The sequence below is a fragment of the Siphateles boraxobius genome, unplaced genomic scaffold (genome assembly GCF_051911475.1).
Source record: "Siphateles boraxobius isolate OS27281-9 unplaced genomic scaffold, OSU_SipBor_1 56, whole genome shotgun sequence".
Classification (NCBI taxonomy): Eukaryota; Metazoa; Chordata; class Actinopteri; order Cypriniformes; family Leuciscidae; genus Siphateles; species Siphateles boraxobius.
The window spans coordinates 2069897-2088441 of record NW_027509182.1 but is presented as its reverse complement, the minus strand read 5'-3'; the positions used below and the strand labels follow the sequence as shown (position 1 = coordinate 2088441).

The window sequence follows — 18545 nt, the reverse complement described above, 5'->3', positions numbered from 1 at the left end:
AGGATAGTTAAATAATCCTTGTTGAAGACTGTATTGATTTAAATGTTATTCATAAAACGTTAACGTTAGTCAACCATGTTTTTTAGCATGGTTGCATGTCATGCAAATACCATTCTAGGCTAATATAATAATCATTTTATACTGTAGAATAGCTTTTTGGCTCCATCTGTGTTTCATGGGATCAGTGTTTTCCATACAATTAGAAAGTTGAATTTTATTTGAATTGTATAATAGTATTTTGATAATGAAGTCTTTTCCCCCATTTTTTCAGGTTTTGATAGAGCTGTCAAATGAATCAGAAGGTGGACCTGATCCATCTCAGAAGGAGCATGATGCTGCCAAAATAGTGAAACAGTCTTCATTGGAGGATTGTTCATAGACTTGAATATCCATTAACTTATTTGAATGTGTCTCTTCACTTCCAGTTTCTTAGGCTTAGGCTAGTGTTTGACCTTAGTCTCCCGAGTAAACCACGCTCAGTGGTGCCCCATTAATAATGCTGTTCTCTTTGCGAGAGCTGGTGCAATGGCTGGGCTTTGCCACATTCGAGCTGTTCCTCCACTTGGGCGCACTGCTGGTCTTCAGCGTACTGGTGGCCCTGCACATGGACTTGGACAAGCAGACTCTTGAGATGAGCTGGTGGCTTGTCTTCTCACCCTTGTTTACTGCTGATGGCCTCAGCACCTACTTCACAGCCATTGTATCCATCCGCCTCTATCAAGAAGGAGAGAAGCGTCTGGCAGTGCTGCGCTTGCTGTGGGTGCTGACCGTGCTCAGCCTCAAGCTGGTGTGTGAGGTGCTGCTGTGCCAGAAACTGGCTGAACAGGACCAGGCACATGATTTGTGGTTCGGGCTCATTGTTTCCCCACTTTTCATCCTTTTGCAGCTGCTCATGATTCGCGCTTGTCGTGTCAATTAAAGGACTGCGGTCTGTACACATGCCAAGGGACTTATGTGAATGAAATGGACTCCTGCTGGTGTCATTTAAACCAGGAGGAATAAATCGTTGCAAAATCATCGTGACCTTTTTTTTTTTATGTATTCAACTGAATTTCTGTCTCAAGCATATAAACATGGCATTTCAAACTATGCTTAAAGTAATGTGCATTTTTATTATTATTATTATTATTATTGTCCTTAAGTGCTATGAGAGATTTGGTCTGGAGTTTCTCTGAATACTGTCAATTTTGCTTTATCTATTATTACCTTTTATTGTTTTTTTGTACAATTGTAAATAAACCATCAACATTCAAACACTCACTGTTCTCTTGATTTTCTTCCTTGGTTTGTGACCATACCTTAAAGTGACCTAAAACTTTTATCTATGAAGTGACCCAAAAAAGTTGTAGTTATTTTTGTTTGTTTGATATTTATGTTGGGTTGGCTATCTTGCGTTAAAGTGTAAGTCGTATAATAATCACTAGATGGCACTGTAGCTTTAACTAACACTTTACAATTTCTCATTTGTCTAATTAAACTGTAGAAATAACAGTAGTGTTGTTTGCATTAGATGTAATTTTCCATTTGAGTTATATAAAATACAGAAACATAAAGCATTTCTGTTTATTTCCTGTCAACAGGTATATTAAATAACAAGTAATGTTATTTTTGGACTTTGCACTCGTTTTGTGATAGCATAAAATAATTTCCTTGAACATATGTTTAGGCATTTATAAACAATGAATTGCCAAACAATGAAAAGCCATTGTGGCTGTAAATGTCAACAATTGTATTAAAGGTTGCACACCATATCATAAATGAACATATTTTCCTGTCTTTACAATTATTTTGAGGTCATCTAAATTCACAGCGTAGGTGCATAATAGGCCACAGTTATGTATTTGGATGAAGTAGTTTATAAATAACTTGACACGCTGTACTTATGTCTTGCTATCTTAATTTATGTTCCATTTAATGAATCAAATACCATTTTTGATCCAAAAATAGTATTATTAATAAAGAGTTTTAATGTTTTTGTTAATTCATTTTTCAATAAGTTAATTTTTATCAATATTTAAAAATGTAGGCTAATTGCTTATTACATTTCTTTCGAAAACAGTAGCATATAGGCCTATACTTCTTTGCAGTTCAGATATTATTTATAATAGATAGATAATTTATTAAGATCAAAATGAGTTTTATTCACCAAGTGTGCACAAAAACACGGAATACATATTTTATTTTTCACTTACGTTATCTTTCGTATTGTTCATTCAAATTCCGAAATACTGAAAGGGTTAAAGCTATTAAATGGGTGGGTCTCGCTATGTTTGACTGACAGGGCTCGCTTTAATATTCACAATAGTAGAGGGTAAGTGGGCGGGGCATATGTTAAAACAAAAGGTGTGCCTCAAGTCAAAATGACCAAATGAGGTGTCAACCCTGAGACGGAAGGGTGACGTCACTCTCCGAGGGCGGGGCCGTGTCGGTAGACTGGTACATCATCATCATGCAGGATACATTGTTGCGGCTGCAATGATGTACGAGGAGGAATAAGAAGAAGAGCTGCAGGTTCAGCGAGAGATTATTCTGTTTCATACGTTTCGCCATAAACCCCGTTTCTACCATAATGTCGGGCGGGGATCTACGCGTTCTTCGTCAAGAGCCAGGGCAGGAGAGTCCGAGGATGCCGGCCTGGAAACGCGAGATCCTTGAGCGGAGGAAGGCGAAGGGCGGCGGGTCCGGAGCAGGTGCCGAGTCCGTCACATCTCGACTTAACGGCGAGGGAACGGCCAACAAAAACAAGGATGATATTACCAGCGCACATTCTAGCAGGAACTATACCATTACTGCTGCCAAGCGCGCGACTAAAAGCCCGGATCTGTCACCGGTGAAAACAAAAGAGCATTGGCCATCCGCGGATTCTTACGACTCGGAGGAGAGAACAGAAAGAGACAACGGAGCGCAAGAGAGCCTGGTGCTGCAAGAGAGCTTGGGTCCGCTGCAGGAAAACCCATTCATTAAACTGGAGAAAGAACGCAAGAAGCGTCAGAGCCAAGAGAACGCAGCGCGTCCCGTTCAGCACATCCTCGAGTTATATGGCAGCGTTCCCGGGATACGGACTATACGCGCTGAGAATATCATCATCATTGAATCCGACCCTGAGTACTTTCCGGAAGGATGTAGTTTGAAGAACGCGTCGAAACTGCAGCAGAACGGCACGGTGAGCGGATATAGCTCTCTCAATGACCTTTTAGATCAGAGAGGTAGTCCTTTTACGGAGATACGCGCAAAGGAAGTTGTCATTTACGATACCGCGCTTAGTAAAAGTGAGGAAAACCTCAGCACGCTAGGACGACCCGCTTCCTCTCCACTGGAGGGCCAAGGGAGGGTGAGTCGCATGCTACAGAAATTTGACAGGAATTATGGCAGGTTGCAGCCCAAGTCACGCAGCACAGAAAACCTCCTGGACTTGGACCATACTCCTGTCAGGCCAACCTCCAGACCCAAGCCAGATGTGGTGCCAAAATGTCCAGTGTCTCCGCAAGCTGGCCCTCCACACAGCAAAGTCTTCCAAAACGCACAGTCTACCGTAATCAATCATCTCGCCTCTCCTTGTGACTCAGGGAGCAGTACGCCTGTTTCTGGGTCCCCTAAGTTAGTGTCTTCTGCACGTAGACGTTTTGAGGGGAGTGGGGGACGAAGTGTCACTGTGCATCACAAGGAGGATGCTGAGATGTCCCCATCCAAGCCTGTTAGAGAACGGGACTGGGACAGCACAGATGAGGCCTCCAAAGCCAAGGTGCCATGCTCTCCGGAGAGCCACCGTGCCCGTGCCGACTGCACTCCTAGCCCCACGTCACCCCCCTTATCGCCCAGCTTCGAGATCCGGCCTTCCCCTCGCCCCGATCTTTCTCTCCTTCCGGCCGGTGATCTACAGGCCCGTGCGCTCGCCAACCTGCGTCTTCAGTCTCGCAATTCCTTCACCGTCATTCCCAAAAGTCGCGCGGCCATCTCGTCACCTGGCAGCACTGCCCCGTCCAGCCCTGTCCTTTCCCCCCCATCCCCACGACCCCTGGTGGGTGTGGCAGTTTCAGAGCCCGCTGTGCCAACCCCCCTGCCTACTTCTTTCACACCCCTCGGACCAAAGCTTACAGAAAAAGTGACCGTAGAAGCCAAAACAGGGTCTCCGCAACATACCCCACCTGCCACACCCACCTCCCCAACCCCATCTTCTCCACCCTCAATAGGCTCACCTTTCAAATCAGTTCCCCCCCCAGAGGAACCTCCAATCGATACGCTGCCTATTACGAACATCGATGACGTAGTCGTGGAGCCCATGCCGTCCGTCGTGAGCCCTGCACTGCAGAGGCGCAAAGGGAATACATTTACAGTTGTTCCAAAACGGAGGCCCGAGACTCAGCCTGGCCCTTCTGAGACCCCGGAGGTTGTCACTGATTCTCCGAGCACGCCACAAGCCCCTTATGCCCATCTGGGCACCCTGATTAAAAAACGTTACCCTGCTGCAGAAGAGATAGAGGTCATTGGGGGCTATCTGTCCCTGGGCCGATCCTGCCTCTCGAAGACTGGATCATCGGGAAAAAAGGTAAATATGTTATATTTAGCATAATATCTCTCTAGACATGTATTCAATAAGTTTTATGTCTTTAAGAAGAGGCTTAAAATGATAGTTCACCCAAAAAGAAATTTACTCAGCCTCATTTCATTCAAAACCTGCATCCCTTGCTTTATTCTGTGGGGCACACAAGGACATATTAGGAACCGAGGGTTAACTTTCCATTTTGAGTGAATTAATCATTTAAGAAGAATTTATCAAATTTAAGTAAGTGTTTATTAAATACGTTTTTATGTTCTTAATGACTTGAATAAGACAAATACGTTTTTTTAAAGTTTAAAATCTGTTCAAATCCACGCTCAAATGTAAAAAAAAAAAAGGCTTTAAGGATGTTTTATAAGACAGTTGTTGGGTGTTTATGACCTGTTCAAAGGTTCACTATATTCTTTACCACTGCATCATTCAAAATGTGTCATCATAGTGCTGAACTTTACGTTTTTTTCTTGTACTAGAAGGTCACTGATCAAGTGGAACTGTAAACTGAGTATTTGGATCTTGAAAAGCTGTTAAGGTGTTCCACTTACATTTTGTAAACTTGTGGATTTTGAGTTGTTCATGTCACATAACAATGAGATAGTTCCTGCTAGACATCATCAGTCCAATCAAGTTATAACTGTTATAAGGGAGATTCTATGCTTTACAGTGAAACGAATTTGGACACTAAACATTTTGAAGGGCAAGTTAAAGTAAAAAACAATGGAAAAAATGCTATATGCAAATAATACAGAAAATGTGCCATGTCAAAAACAGCCTGTAGTATATGCTCACATTGTGACTTTAATTTATAACCGAATGTAAACCAGCAGTACAAAACTTGCCGGAGGAGGTCAGGTGATTTATGGTGGAAAAAGGGTCACGTGTTCTGTTTGGAGTCAAGTATAGGATTTAGTGAGATCTAATAAAGTTCTCTCAGATTTGTCAGTGAATCCTGAAGGGAATGTGAAACTGCAGACATAAGGGAACCTGTTTATTTCCTCTTCAAAAACTATTTAGGCTTATGTGCATTTTGCTAAAAGGTGACATTTGATTGTATTTGTTTTTTGCCATCTCATTCCTACATAGTTAGGATGTGTATTTAGAACTGATAACTATTTGTAACTTTACACAGCCATACTTGAGATTTGTTTGACTTGTTACTGCCATTCACAGTCAAAATCAGTCTCAAAACAGGAAACCAAACAAGCACCAATGATCTGTTTCACTTCCTCTATGCAGTGTTGATGTCAACTAGGTTTATCAAACTAGGTTTAGATCCATAGAATGTATTTAAACTAATAATGGTTCCAGTTGTTTGACATAAGAGTCAATTATTAGAGTTGGACTATTTTTGTTCTTCAAATTTTGTTTTAGCTTTAATATTTTAGCGGTACTGCTAATGGAGATGAATAGAGACACTATTTCTGTGTGAGGATTTTAGCATGCTGACAGCTACAGTTGTGTTATTAGATTGTCTGCACAGTAAACTCTCCCTGATACGCATCACTACTACTGCTAAAGCAGCACTTTAGTAATTAAAAAATAATAATTTTCAAGAAAATGTCTGACTTTCCTGTTATTGTTTTCAGTCATTATGTATATATATTTCTTTGTGTACTAGGATGAGTAGTTTTGTGATGCTGAAGTCTCGCAACCCAAGCGCTGTTTTTTAAGACACCTTATATGCAGTATTTAAACTTTTCTGTTTCGGTTGTTGCATGATTCTGTTGATTTAAAGTGCAGACGACATAACCGCAGTGTGCCGAAATAGAACAATGTAATAAACTGGTGTGGACACTAATATAGGTTTCGGATTCATTATAGTAATCTAGTTATTGGGCTTGGTGTGAACAGGCCAATCCTACGCATACAGGGCTCAGACATAATGTACGCATCACTCACATTTTCTTGAACTACATCAGTATGAAATGCATTTGTGGGCACTTATGTACATTTCACAATGAATAAATGCTTCATTTTTTTTTTTTTTTTACATTTGAATTCATAATGGAATCATGCTAAGTTGATCACTGATAGAAATTTTTGATTTCATGTTACTAACAGTGTTGTTGCCTCACCTTGGTGAAGCATCCAGCTGGCCAGGCCCAGGTTGGGTTAGGTTATGTGCTGCTTTTGTTCTCTCTCCAGTGTTTCCCCTAGGATTCTTTTTTAGGGGGGGGGGGGGGGGGTGTACTGCTAGTGTTGCGGAGCGGGCGTGTTACGGATACGTGGTGTAATTTTTTTGCAATCAAAAAGCATGTCTAATTAATTGAAATCATGTATTATGAATCATTAAACAATACTTTTTTTTAAAATATATGAAAAAAAATGTCACACTAATTAATTCTGCGCTAATTCACACTAACACTAATTCTGTGTTGTGTTTTTTCTGGTAATAAAATGAAGACATAAAACAAAAATTGTATCATTTATCATCAATTTTAATCATGTGAAATTAAATAAACTTTTTGTCAAATAACTTGCTGCACAATGAGCTTTACTGTTAAAATTAAAACATGGATTATTCCTTAAAAATTTCAGTTTGATGATAATTTATTTGGATTAGTGTTAGTGTATTATTACATTGGGACATATCTAAATTCTAATGTACAACAGTAATATATTTCTGTCAAGTTAAACCGAACTTTTATTTTGACGGGTTGCCGTGAAGACCTTTTGAGTTTCTGTGTGTTTATGTCATGATGATAGTTGTTCTCAAATGAAGCGGTTAAATGATCACGAAGTAGGGTTGGGAACATACTGTCTATGGTTGGGAATCGTAAGAAATTTTTCGGTTCCGATTCCGGTTCCGCCAAACGATTCCGGTTCCGGTTCCCATTCAATAAAAATTATTAAAACTAATACAAATAGTAGTACGGGGAAAATACACAATCCTTTTTGTGTTTTATTTCTGATAGGCCCTACTTGTCAAATGAGTTTAACAGACTGGCAATGTCAACAAATGCAACATATTATTTAGCAATATTTTTTTCTGAAGGAAAATAAAAAATGTTGCATTCTCAAGGATAATTTGGGACCTCTCCTATATCTTATTGTATATCCAGCAGTGGAATACCCTCTCAGAAGGGGTAGAATATGCTTGAACACACATGTAAGATCCAGACAGGTGAAACATAATTTTTTTAAATCGGTTTGAATGATTGATTTCTGTGAAACTTCACTTGTTTCCTTACTGGATTAAAGTGCTCTAGCAGTTAATAAACAGAAATGCATGCGTCTTGCGGAAGAACATTGTAGCCGGAGCTACTTCTCTATGTTTATGTCAATGACGCGAGTGAGTCACGCAGGCACTGGGCTACTCCGCAGCAGTGCCGAACCGACCAGTGTAAAGTAGTCTGAGTCTAAACGCTTATTACAGCCTTACCGTAGTGATTCAGGATAAGACAAAAACACGTTTTGAAAAAAGGCATTCATGATGTAATCGCTCATTATATACATTTTGTAAATTCTGAAGCGAATTTTCGTTATTTGAAGCGACTTTCAAAAGGTGATTAACTGTTTTAACATCAGTGTTTATTCTCGAACTATAAACTTTTATCTCAGTACTTCTGTGATCATTTGAATATTTTTAACACAGAAATATCGATACTGTGTTGTTGAAAAGACAGAAAGTAAAGCTAACGTTAGATGTTTCATGTCAGCGACAGCGCAAACAGATTTGAATGTCCCGGTGTGAAGTTTTTGTCATTTAGGAATAAGATCGCGTGGGTGTTTGAATCGAGATCGTTTAAAGATTAATGGTGCAGCTCTACTGTCTTATTCTCTCTCTCTGCGTTGATATCTGACGCAATTTTTTTTAACTTGTTATACGAATAGCGCGAGGGACAGTGCATTCATTACAATTTTAATATTTATGTGGTGAGACGTCGCTATTAAAGGATAAGCTCCCAGCACTTCGTCCACACATCGCATCAGAACCAAAAACACTACCGGTTCTGCATAAGAACCGGTTCTCGGTTCCCAACCCTATTACGAAGTGACTTTCAGAGTGGATCTAGAGCCTGGAGAGGAAGTTCATGCGTTTGTGTCTTCATATAGGCCAAAAAATAGCGCAAGCGTCACACGTGCTTCAGTGTGTGTGTGTGTGTGTGTGTGTGTGTGTGGTAAATGAAACTGCGCGTCGGCGGCACCATTCATTCACACAGAACATGCAGGATTCGTATTTAAATAGTCTTTGTGTTTTAATATTCACACACACTAGTCTACATCGCGATTTGATTTCAAGTGTACTGAACTGCTTTCTATTTTTTCCTCAAATTTACAAATTCCGTGAAATTCCGCGTTATACACTAAATTCCTTTTTTATGACTGGATTTCGTCAGCATTTTAGGGGGGGCGGGGGGTCGTTTTGGGGGGGCGGGGCGCCCCCCCAAAACAATGGTAGGGGAAACACTGCTCTCTCTGTTGTGTTTGTAGGTGATGTTAGTGATTGAGGATTGGCTCATGCCACACCTTTCTTTTGTTGGGTTTTAGAGCTTTTATTGAAGCTCTTCCTGGTTCGGAGCTTAGAGAAGCAAACGATTATGGCAACATCAAGGGGATGTCATTGTCATTTGTTTGGAATTTATTGTCAATGTCCATCTCACTCTCTTTCTCTCTTTGTGGTTGGTCTCTGTGGGTTCACAGTCTTTATTTCTGCAGAACTGAGGGGGGAGTCTTCATGGCCTACTTACTCTAAAAGCTCTTCAAGTTCTTGATGTGTTAGACTATTTTGCATTTTTTTTACCATGATTTTTTTTTTCAAATACTTTTAACATTACTAAACAAACTGTAATTGGTTTCCCATGCAAAACTCAATGCCATAATGCTAGGATGTTTTGGTTTGCTGTGGTTTTCAGTGTTACTGTTGGTAGTGGTTGCTAAGATGTTTTGGGGTTGTTGCTATATGCAGTTATAAGGTGTTGTAAGTGGTGACTAGATTGTTGCTTTGCAGTTGCCAAGGTCTTATGGCTGGCTGCTAGGGTATTGCTATGTAGTTGTTAAGGTCTTATGGCTGGCTGCTAGGGTATTGCTATGTAGTTGTTAAGGTCTTATGGCTGGCTGCTAGGGTATTGCTATGTAGTTGTTAAGGTCTTATGGCTGGCTGCTAGGGTATTGCTATGTAGTTGTTAAGGTGTTATGACTGGCTGCTAGGGTATTGCTATGTAGTTGTTAAGGTGTTATGACTGGCTGCTAGGGTATTGTTTTGCTGTGGTTGGTTGGTTAATTATTATCTTCTAGGATCTTCTAGCCTTGGAGACGCTGAACCCACCACCCCTAAACCCCCCCTGCAAAAAAAAAACTTGATTTAATTGCAATAAATTAAATTATAAATATTAATATTGTTATTAATTAGACTTTTATTTTTTATTAAATACATTTTTTTTATTTCACAGTACAATAGTATTACAATATTTTGTTTAATATTTGTACTTAATAATAATCACAATAAAAACCATCACAATAAGTATTTTATAGTCATGTTGAATGGGTCAAAAACAGTGGTAATGTGCTGTACAAGACCCTAAGTGGACACAGATAAAAAAATAATAATAATAAATGTATCGTTGCTGAAAGAGGTTTGAGTTGGTTCTTGTAAAGTGTATCCAAATGCAAACCGAACACCCACATTTTGCAAGTTTTTTCCAAATTTCGTCAGCCCTTAAAGATTCTGCACTCAAAAAAAAATTCAAAAAAGTTTTTACTTTTTTATTTCTTATGCAGATTTACTCCCCAACAAAATCACCCTAGAATGATTGATTTTTCTTATCTTTTCAGTTGTCTTGTATGAGCTGTGGTTGAGCTAAAATCTCATCAATGCTCTTAGCATATTGTCTGCCCTGGGTCAGCTCATTATTCTCTGGGGCTTGACTGAATCCTGTTGTTGTGTTTGGATAATCATGATTATGTTATGACCTTTAGTTTTGCTTGTGACTTGAGATCACACTCCTACTGAGAATAGAGCAATGAGAGTGATTTAGTTCAAGAACACATCTACAGACCCAAATCTGTAAACATGTAATAATACATATCATTAATAGGAGTGGTTTTAGCTAAAGACTAAAAAATCTAATGTTTTTGGAAGAAGAAGTATGTGTGTAGCATAGTATGGTCTGATTTCATTCATTGGAAAGATCATGAGTTATTTGCTGAATATGATGTCAAATTTACTAATTACGTAATTATGGTACAGTATTGCACAATGTAACAGAGAATCAGAGATGACTGGCCAACAGTGTCTGGACTGTTGACATGAAATGATAAAAAGCAATTTGCCTAACAATGTCTACTCTAAATACTGCTCTGTTCAATAAATATTGCATTTATAGAGTTACAGCATTCCAGTCTGCATACACCATACAGTGAACATTTATAACTAGCAGGGATGATTGATTATGACAGAATTATTTTGGTCAATATTTTAATCACGATTATGAGGGGGCCATATGAACAAAACCTTATACTAATTTATTTATATAATATTACAATATAAATATACAATATATAAGTATATATTTGTTGGAAATAAGGTTTTTATGATATCTTCTTTTTAGATGCAAGTGAAATTTCACAATTCTCAATACCAATTTCGATACCTCAGCAGAATACTATAATTAGGCCGTGTGTCCACCAAAGCTTTTTTTCCAGAGGCTAGCGTATTTTCCCAATTGTGTTCAGTGGGAGCACTAGGTTTTTTAAAACACCAGCAGGGTCACGAGGCACTAAATGTCTATTTCACAGTGAGCGTTATAGTTGAGTTATTTTTTCTCATTTTCTTTTGTTGTTTTATTAACTTTTTTTTTGTATTCAGTAAGACTGAAATACAGTGCAAAAGTACAAAACAAATACTTGACATTAATGTTGCAGAAAGCAGCAGGTATTATTATTATTAATATATTAATATAGGCTGGTGATACTTTAAGACCTAAAGACCTAAGACGGATCCAGTGATACACATCCTAATTTTCTTCCAAATGTTTACGTTTACTTGAAACATAAACAAAGTTTAAACCTGTGGTTTACGTGGCCAAGCCCTGCATTTTGACATATATTTGCATGTATTATACCATTTAGGCATGCACACGAAGCTCAAAGTACACTTTTATTTGTCTGAAGAGCGGTGTGACGCTCCGCTCAATATTCCGCTCTATGCACGTGTGCTCCCCTCAGACGCTCACGGCCCAAGCAAACGCTCCACTCACAAAACGCTCACGCTCACCGGTATGGCCATTATTTAGCCTAAATGAGAGAACGAATAATTAAATTCATGGGAAGGAAATTTTAATTTGTGGTGCAAACCGGTCACACTAAATGCGTCTCTATAGCACGCATTGTGTTTATCGTGCAATTTATCCTGCATATGATAAGCATGGGTAGGTTTAGTAGTGGTGTGGTTTACGTATTATACGTTTGGGTAGGATTAGTGTTGTGGGATGCGTGTGTATTACACGCAATAAAGTGTGTATCAAATGAATGCCAATACTGCATATATCATATGCATGTAAAAACTAATTTTCGCGTATGAAGAGTGGGGTACAATACAATAGCTACCTTACATATTTATCTGATTTATTATCATAGGCCTATAGCTAACCTTTTGCTGCACTATGTTTGCGTAGCACATCCTTGTGCTTTCTGCCAATGTGATGCTTTAGATTCCAATGTGAATCCTTGCGAACTTGCAGTCTCTCCACACTCCCTTTCAATTTCTTCTCCCTGCTCGTTCTTAACTTTGATTTTTACTGTGCATTTATGTATAAGGCTTGCAACTTCACTAAAACAATATGTGAACTCCATTACCTATTGCTCCACTTGTGCTTAGCTATTTTACTGACTGTCCCGAATCACCAAAGTGCATTCTGGGTTGAGCGAGTGGCGATGCTCACATGCTCTCCTCAGTGCGCACAGAAAGAGATCTGGGGAATAACATGAGTTCTTTTAAGAATAGACGTCCTACAGTAGACTGCATTTTATGGAAGTCACATTCATGATTTTACTGATTATCGAGTACGTTATGTGTGGGCTTTTAAGGAGGAGCAGAAAAGCCGCACCAATGTAAAGGAAAGAAACGAGTTACAAAAATCGTGTTTTCATAATCGTTGGAAGTCAGAACCAAAATTCGATTAATCTTATTGAAATTACCCTAATAACTAGATCTTTGATCTGAACATGAAAGTTCTCAGATTTACAGTGTGTTTAAAGAAAGTTAATATTATTAAAAGCCTGAGGCAGAATATGTCAGAGGACTTTCGTCTTGGTTTAATATTAGCTTTTGTCTCTGATGCCCATTCTGAAGTGCTTGAAGAGGGGCTGTTTTAATAACCCATTAAAAGTTTAATTTGACATTGCCCAGCTTTAGAAAGTGTGTGTGGGGCTTTAACAAAGCCCCTTTAAGACAAGTCATGTCACTCTGTGGCCATCTTTGAAACGTCTCTCGGGCATACAAGTGCAGCACCTATCTCTTTGAATGCGAAAACATCAAATTAACCAAAACTGTTTGCCAAGCTCATGGTTATTCTGAACTGCCGAAATGAGTCATCAGTAATTTCTGTTGCATTCATATGTAACAATGTAACAAATTTGCATAATGCCCATGGTCTGCATTGGCTGCCCGTGAACCACGTCTACTTTCAACCACCCTCAAACACTAGCTGGTTTGTGTTGTGTACATGTCGTTCTGTTTTCTGCATTGTGAAAGCAAATTATCTTTGCATACACTTCTAAAGGATTGGGATGTGAAGAGTCAGTGGTTAAAATCACCACAGTGATACAACAGCAACCTTTTGATGATGCTTCTCAAATCTCCATGAGGTCTAAATGGGATTTACCAAGCACTTATCCATTAAAGATGGGACAGTACCCACTTTATTTGGACCAACTTGCTCCTCTGAATCACAGCCTGTAAGTATGATGTATTTAATAAAATTATTGTAACTATGACGTATTATAAAATTATTGACGTATATATTTTTTACAGGGTGTTCAAAATAGTTAGTAGTTTTGTGTTTTATATCGTGTAGGTCTTCGGCTAGGCGGCTAAAACTGTATCAATTAATGCAGATTGTCACTCGTTTTTTACTACTTTAAGTAATGATGGAGCAAGATTTGTTTTACAAACTTTGATGTTACATCAGTCATTCACATTGGTGCTCGGCTAATGTATGCACATTTTTTTTGCAAAATTTTTTAAAATACTTTTTATCTTGTAAAATCTGTTTTTTGTTTTGTTTTTGTTTTTTAATAATGAGAATTAAGATGTCTACACTCTTAAACAAATCCAGGGTTAAGAACAACCCAATTTGATCATTTTGGCAACCCAGTGCTGGGGGGTTTTGACTCAGTTGGGTTATATGTTTGACCGAACATGCTGGGCTGTTTTATTTAATTCAACTATTGTTTAACAATTACTATGTTGCTGGAATAAAATCAACCCAAATTAGGTTGGAATTAAAATCACACACAGAATTATTTGAATAACAAAAAAGGCAACAGTAATAATCAAAAGGTAAACATTTATTAGTAAGCAAGAACACCCAGGAATGAACAAAAATATAGGCAAGAGTAAAAACAACAAAAAAGTGCAGATAAGAGCGACAGCTTAATGGTTATACAGTTAAATGAAATTTCTTTTTAAAAGTGTAATATTGAATAACTTGCGTTTAAAAATTAATTTGACCATATTTTGTTTATTTTTCTCCCGCCATCGAAAACACTAATAGCACTATGGCAAAGATCATCAAAAAACAGACTGAAATCCCGCTCACGTGATTTGGATGTTAGAGAAAAGAAAACACTTGAAGCGAAAGACGAAATGGAGATGAAATTATCCAATTTTAAAAGAACACGTTCCTTGCTGCATTCACTTTCAAAGTTCTCTCTCTTCTCCTCTCCGCTTCAATTAGGTTTCTTCTATTTTCCACATATATTCCTTTTTGCAAGCGCAGCGGTGTGTTGCCAAAATCGAATGACAAGGAGTGTATACTTATTGAATATTTTAAAGGAAAAAAATCTTATTTGTAATGGACCCATATATTCAGACATATTTTAGTTTGGACAACTTTTATTCTCCTCTACTATGTTAACTGTTTAATACATAATTTCCCCTCCAGATGAGAGGACACACCTCTGGTTGCAGATTCTTTTAGCTTGGAAAATGTTTTTCTGTCTGTAAAATGTCTAATTTTATGATGTGTGCCTTACAAACACACAAGGAGGCGGATGGAAACCCTCCTCTTCTCCTGTATGTCCTGCTACGAGTGTGAAAGTCCACCATGTTTAATTATTGACCAGACAGAATGCCGTCTCCTCCATCATGCACCACACCTCTGTCTCTGTCCTTATCCTCACTTCCTCCGTTTCTGCCCCTCCCCCGTTTCTCCTCTCTCGTAACCTTACTGGTGCCCTCCAGGAAGTTCTCCTTACAGACAGACTGGTTCTTCAGCAGCTGTGTATTTGTGTGTTTACTTTGCCTTTGGTATGCATTGTTATGTTTGGACTTTGAAGTTAAGATAATCTAGTGATGTGTCCTACAGTCTTGACGCCATTGTGTAATCCCATATGGATCACTTCTGTGTGTGTGTGAGAGAGTGAGTGTGTGAGCGCCTGTCACATGGCAGCAGTGTCTACAATAGAGTCGATGTAATTAGAATTCAGACTGCAAAGCGCCACTGTCGCTGTCATGTTTAATTCAAGAGTGACTCCAGCATGTGTGTGAGAGACAGAGAGGATCATGGAGAGCTGAAGTGAGAGAGAAAGAGAAAGTTATAGTTAACGTGAATGTGAGAGTGCTTTTTAAGTTAATTATTTCCTTAAAGAAACCGTTTACCCAAAGATGAAAATTCTGTCATTATTTACTCACCCTCATGTCATTTCAAACCAATAAGCTATTAGGTTTTCTATGGAACACATTTTGAATAATGTATTGTGTTCTCTTTTCCTTGTTGATGTAGCAATGAGTGAAATTGGTCAAAATTGACAGTAAAAACATTTACAATATTACTAAAGATTTCTATTTCAAATAAATGCTGTTTCCATTCATCAAAGAATCCTGGAAAAAATGTAGCACGGTTTCCATAAAAACATTAAGCAGCACAGCTGTTTTAAACATTGATAATAGGAAGAAATGTTTCTTGATCAGCATATAAGAATAAAGGATTGTGTGACACGTCCTCAGAATCATGCGTTTCAATGGCAACACTATCAACTCCAAAATGAATCTGCCGCAGTCAAGTGTACCAACACGTGGTACAAGTTGGTGCTCCCAAAAAATTCAGATTTTACAAGTTATTATTGCGAGTTCTACGAGAATGTGAGCGCTTTTTACAATTCGGAATCTCGTAATAACGGTAATTCCAACATGGTGTGAATGCACCTTAAATTGGCTTATTTTATTGCTTATTATTTCTCCTCTTTTTACATTTAGATTACCTTTGCTGTCATCTAACACTCACAATCTTTAAAAAACAAAAAAATCATCAAAAAAATTATATTATTAATATATTAATATAATATAAATCTGTCTGTTAAATATATTTTTTTAGAAAATCTTAAAATAAATTTCCATTCAGTACATTTACAATTTTTTGATGCCTAAATTCACTTGTAACATTTAAAAAGATTTTTTTAAAAGGATATATCTAGAAAGTCAAATTAGACTTTGGTCTCAAAAGTAATTTGCTCCTCATATTCAGACAGCACAGCATTTGTAATACAAACACATGCGAGAATGTCTTAGACCTGGTGAATGTGACATTATTGCTAAAAACTGCCATATTTGAATTAGAACAAGAATGAGATTTGACAAACCGAACAATTATGTGATTAAAAATATAATTTTCAGCCTGTTCCTTACACAAACCTATTTGAATCCATAAAGAGTTGGAATGAGTAAATTATGACAATTTCATTTTATGGATGACCAATTCCTTGAATTAATTTTAACCTTGTATATTATTTTAAATGGCAAAAACTGAATTACAAACATTTGTGTAGAATATTTGTGCTCGTGCTGACTAGCATGGATGTTTTCACATATGCTAATTTGTTGTTTGAGAGTCAAGCTTAAAATAGCCAATGCAAATCTTATTCAAATAAACCTTGACCATAAGCTCAAGCTGCTCAAAAATACCAACTGACCACTGCAAGTCATCACAGAAAGAATGATATGACTGTGTGTGTTTATATGTTATGATACAGGCAGCCAGCCATGTGTTTTTCTGCCCTGGTTTTCTGTGATAAGCCTGTGGATAGGAATCTTCTTTCTCTATATGTCTGCCCTTTTTCCACTATGGGTACTTATCTTTTCACTGTTTGCATGCTCTCTTGCTGTATTTCCTCCTCTGCTCTTTTCTCTAAAAATAGCTATGGTTCCTGTCGCTGAGCAACAGAGACCACAGCTTTTCTATCCTGTCATTAGAAATCTTAAATTAGGTATCTGTGCCTTTTTGTTTCCAAAACATTTCCTTCCCTACTTCTGCCCTATACTTGCCAATGATTCATCAAACCGCCCAGACCAGGCAGCGTCACACACCTTTAGACAGTGTTGTTCATGAGTGCTTATGTTAGGCCTGATTAATATTTCAAGCCTTTCCGTAAATAAGAGCATCAAATCTAGGTCCACGTGGAATCTGCACAAGTTTTCATTTATTGTGCACTGCTTTACATATTTTGTAAGCTCTTCACGAGTTTTCAGCTGGTCAAAATACCATCAGACTACGCACACACAACGAGTGCATTTAGCCCAGTACACAGCATTGTTTTAGATATTCTGTAAGTTCCGTCACGATGAAATATATGTAATAAAATCGGACCAATCAGGTTGTGAACATATCCCTGTGCCTTTAGGTTCGGTATCTTCAAGTTCGGTTTTAAAATGCCACTGTGAATGCCAAGCGTGTAACTGATCCACTGGAGGCAAGCTTATTGGGAACCCAAGTGCAGTTTATTACAAACAAGAAACAAAAACATGTTTAAATGAAGTCATGGAGACATTGTGAACATGGACATGCATGTTACAGTGCAAGTTGGAGGTGAGTCTTCCGTCAGCTCGCTTTCTGATTGGGTATTGTTTCATTCCACCACATGATAATCTCCATTCGTTCACGTTTGTCCTCGGGGTTCCCCCCACACAACAGGATTTCTGATCCGAGATAAGGGTGGCTCCCACGTTCTTACCAGCAGATTCAGACACTCTTATGCCAAGTTCAGACTACACGACTTTAAGCGTTGTGTAGTCTGAACTTGGCATAAGAGTGACTGAACCTGCTCGGAGGAACGTGGGAGCCACCCTTATCTCGGATCAGAAATCCTGTTGTGTGGGCAGATCGCTCTGCTGTTAAGACTTCAAGACTTGCTGTCTGGAGTCTTGAAGTCCTTGTGGTGTTCACACTATGTAAATGATTCGCAACTGGGGATCACCCACTGCATGAGCTGAAAACAACTAACGACTTTATCCGGTCCCCAAACCACGTTTTGTCACGAAAAAACACGTGAGAAGTGGAACTGGAAATGACATGAAACAACGCGCAAAACAGGAATTGTTTATATGAAAATGGGTGTTGGGAAGAAATTAGCGCTGCAAGCTGTTTGCACGATGATCTGTTCTGAAAACCCCCCAAAAAAGGAAACAACAAAAAATATGGGTGAAAGTATGGATCAGCACAGCGGGCAGCAGGGATTGTCTGTGCTACAAAGAGAGTTGGAGTTGAGTAAAACATGTTTATAATGAAAAAGTAGCTGCCCGCTCATGTTGTGGTTTGGCATGTTGCTGCTGCTACTGTTTTTCTTCCGGTGACCTCAACCGTTGCCTTGCTCTCTCATTGGCTGTAGCTCGTTGTGACACTTGGCACCACAGGATGTCGAGTCGACCGATAGCTCCAGTCATTTAACATTTGTCTGACAGTCGGTGAGGCATCAGCGAGCCTCTCTGATGCGCCGTTGACTAGTTCACACATAAAGATTGGCGAGCACTGACCACCCGCTGATTTGCCTCCGA

The 18545-nt window shown here is 38.7% G+C and overlaps 2 protein-coding genes across 3 annotated transcripts in view; both read left to right on the top strand.

The window, feature by feature from the left end:
- Positions 1-358: 358 nt before the first annotated feature.
- Positions 359-1055, top strand: tmem203 (transmembrane protein 203). The gene has a single exon (XM_077206373.1). It carries the CDS (start codon positions 497-499, stop codon positions 917-919), a length of 423 nt encoding a protein of 140 aa, XP_077062488.1. The 5' UTR covers positions 359-496; the 3' UTR covers positions 920-1055.
- Positions 1056-2401: 1346 nt separating this feature from the next.
- Positions 2402-18545, top strand: part of tprn (taperin) — a 40974-nt gene continuing 24830 nt past the window's right edge. For both annotated transcript variants that reach the window (XM_077206343.1, XM_077206342.1), the window contains exon 1: positions 2402-4546. In XM_077206343.1, the coding sequence (XP_077062458.1) occupies positions 2570-4546 (1977 nt within the window). In that variant the 5' untranslated portion in view covers positions 2402-2569. The remainder of the gene's footprint in view (positions 4547-18545) is intronic.

Bases quoted from the DNA above. Each gene is read 5' to 3' on its own strand.
- tmem203 (XM_077206373.1), top strand. From the start codon at position 497: ATGCTGTTCTCTTTGCGAGAGCTGGTGCAATGGCTGGGCTTTGCCACA.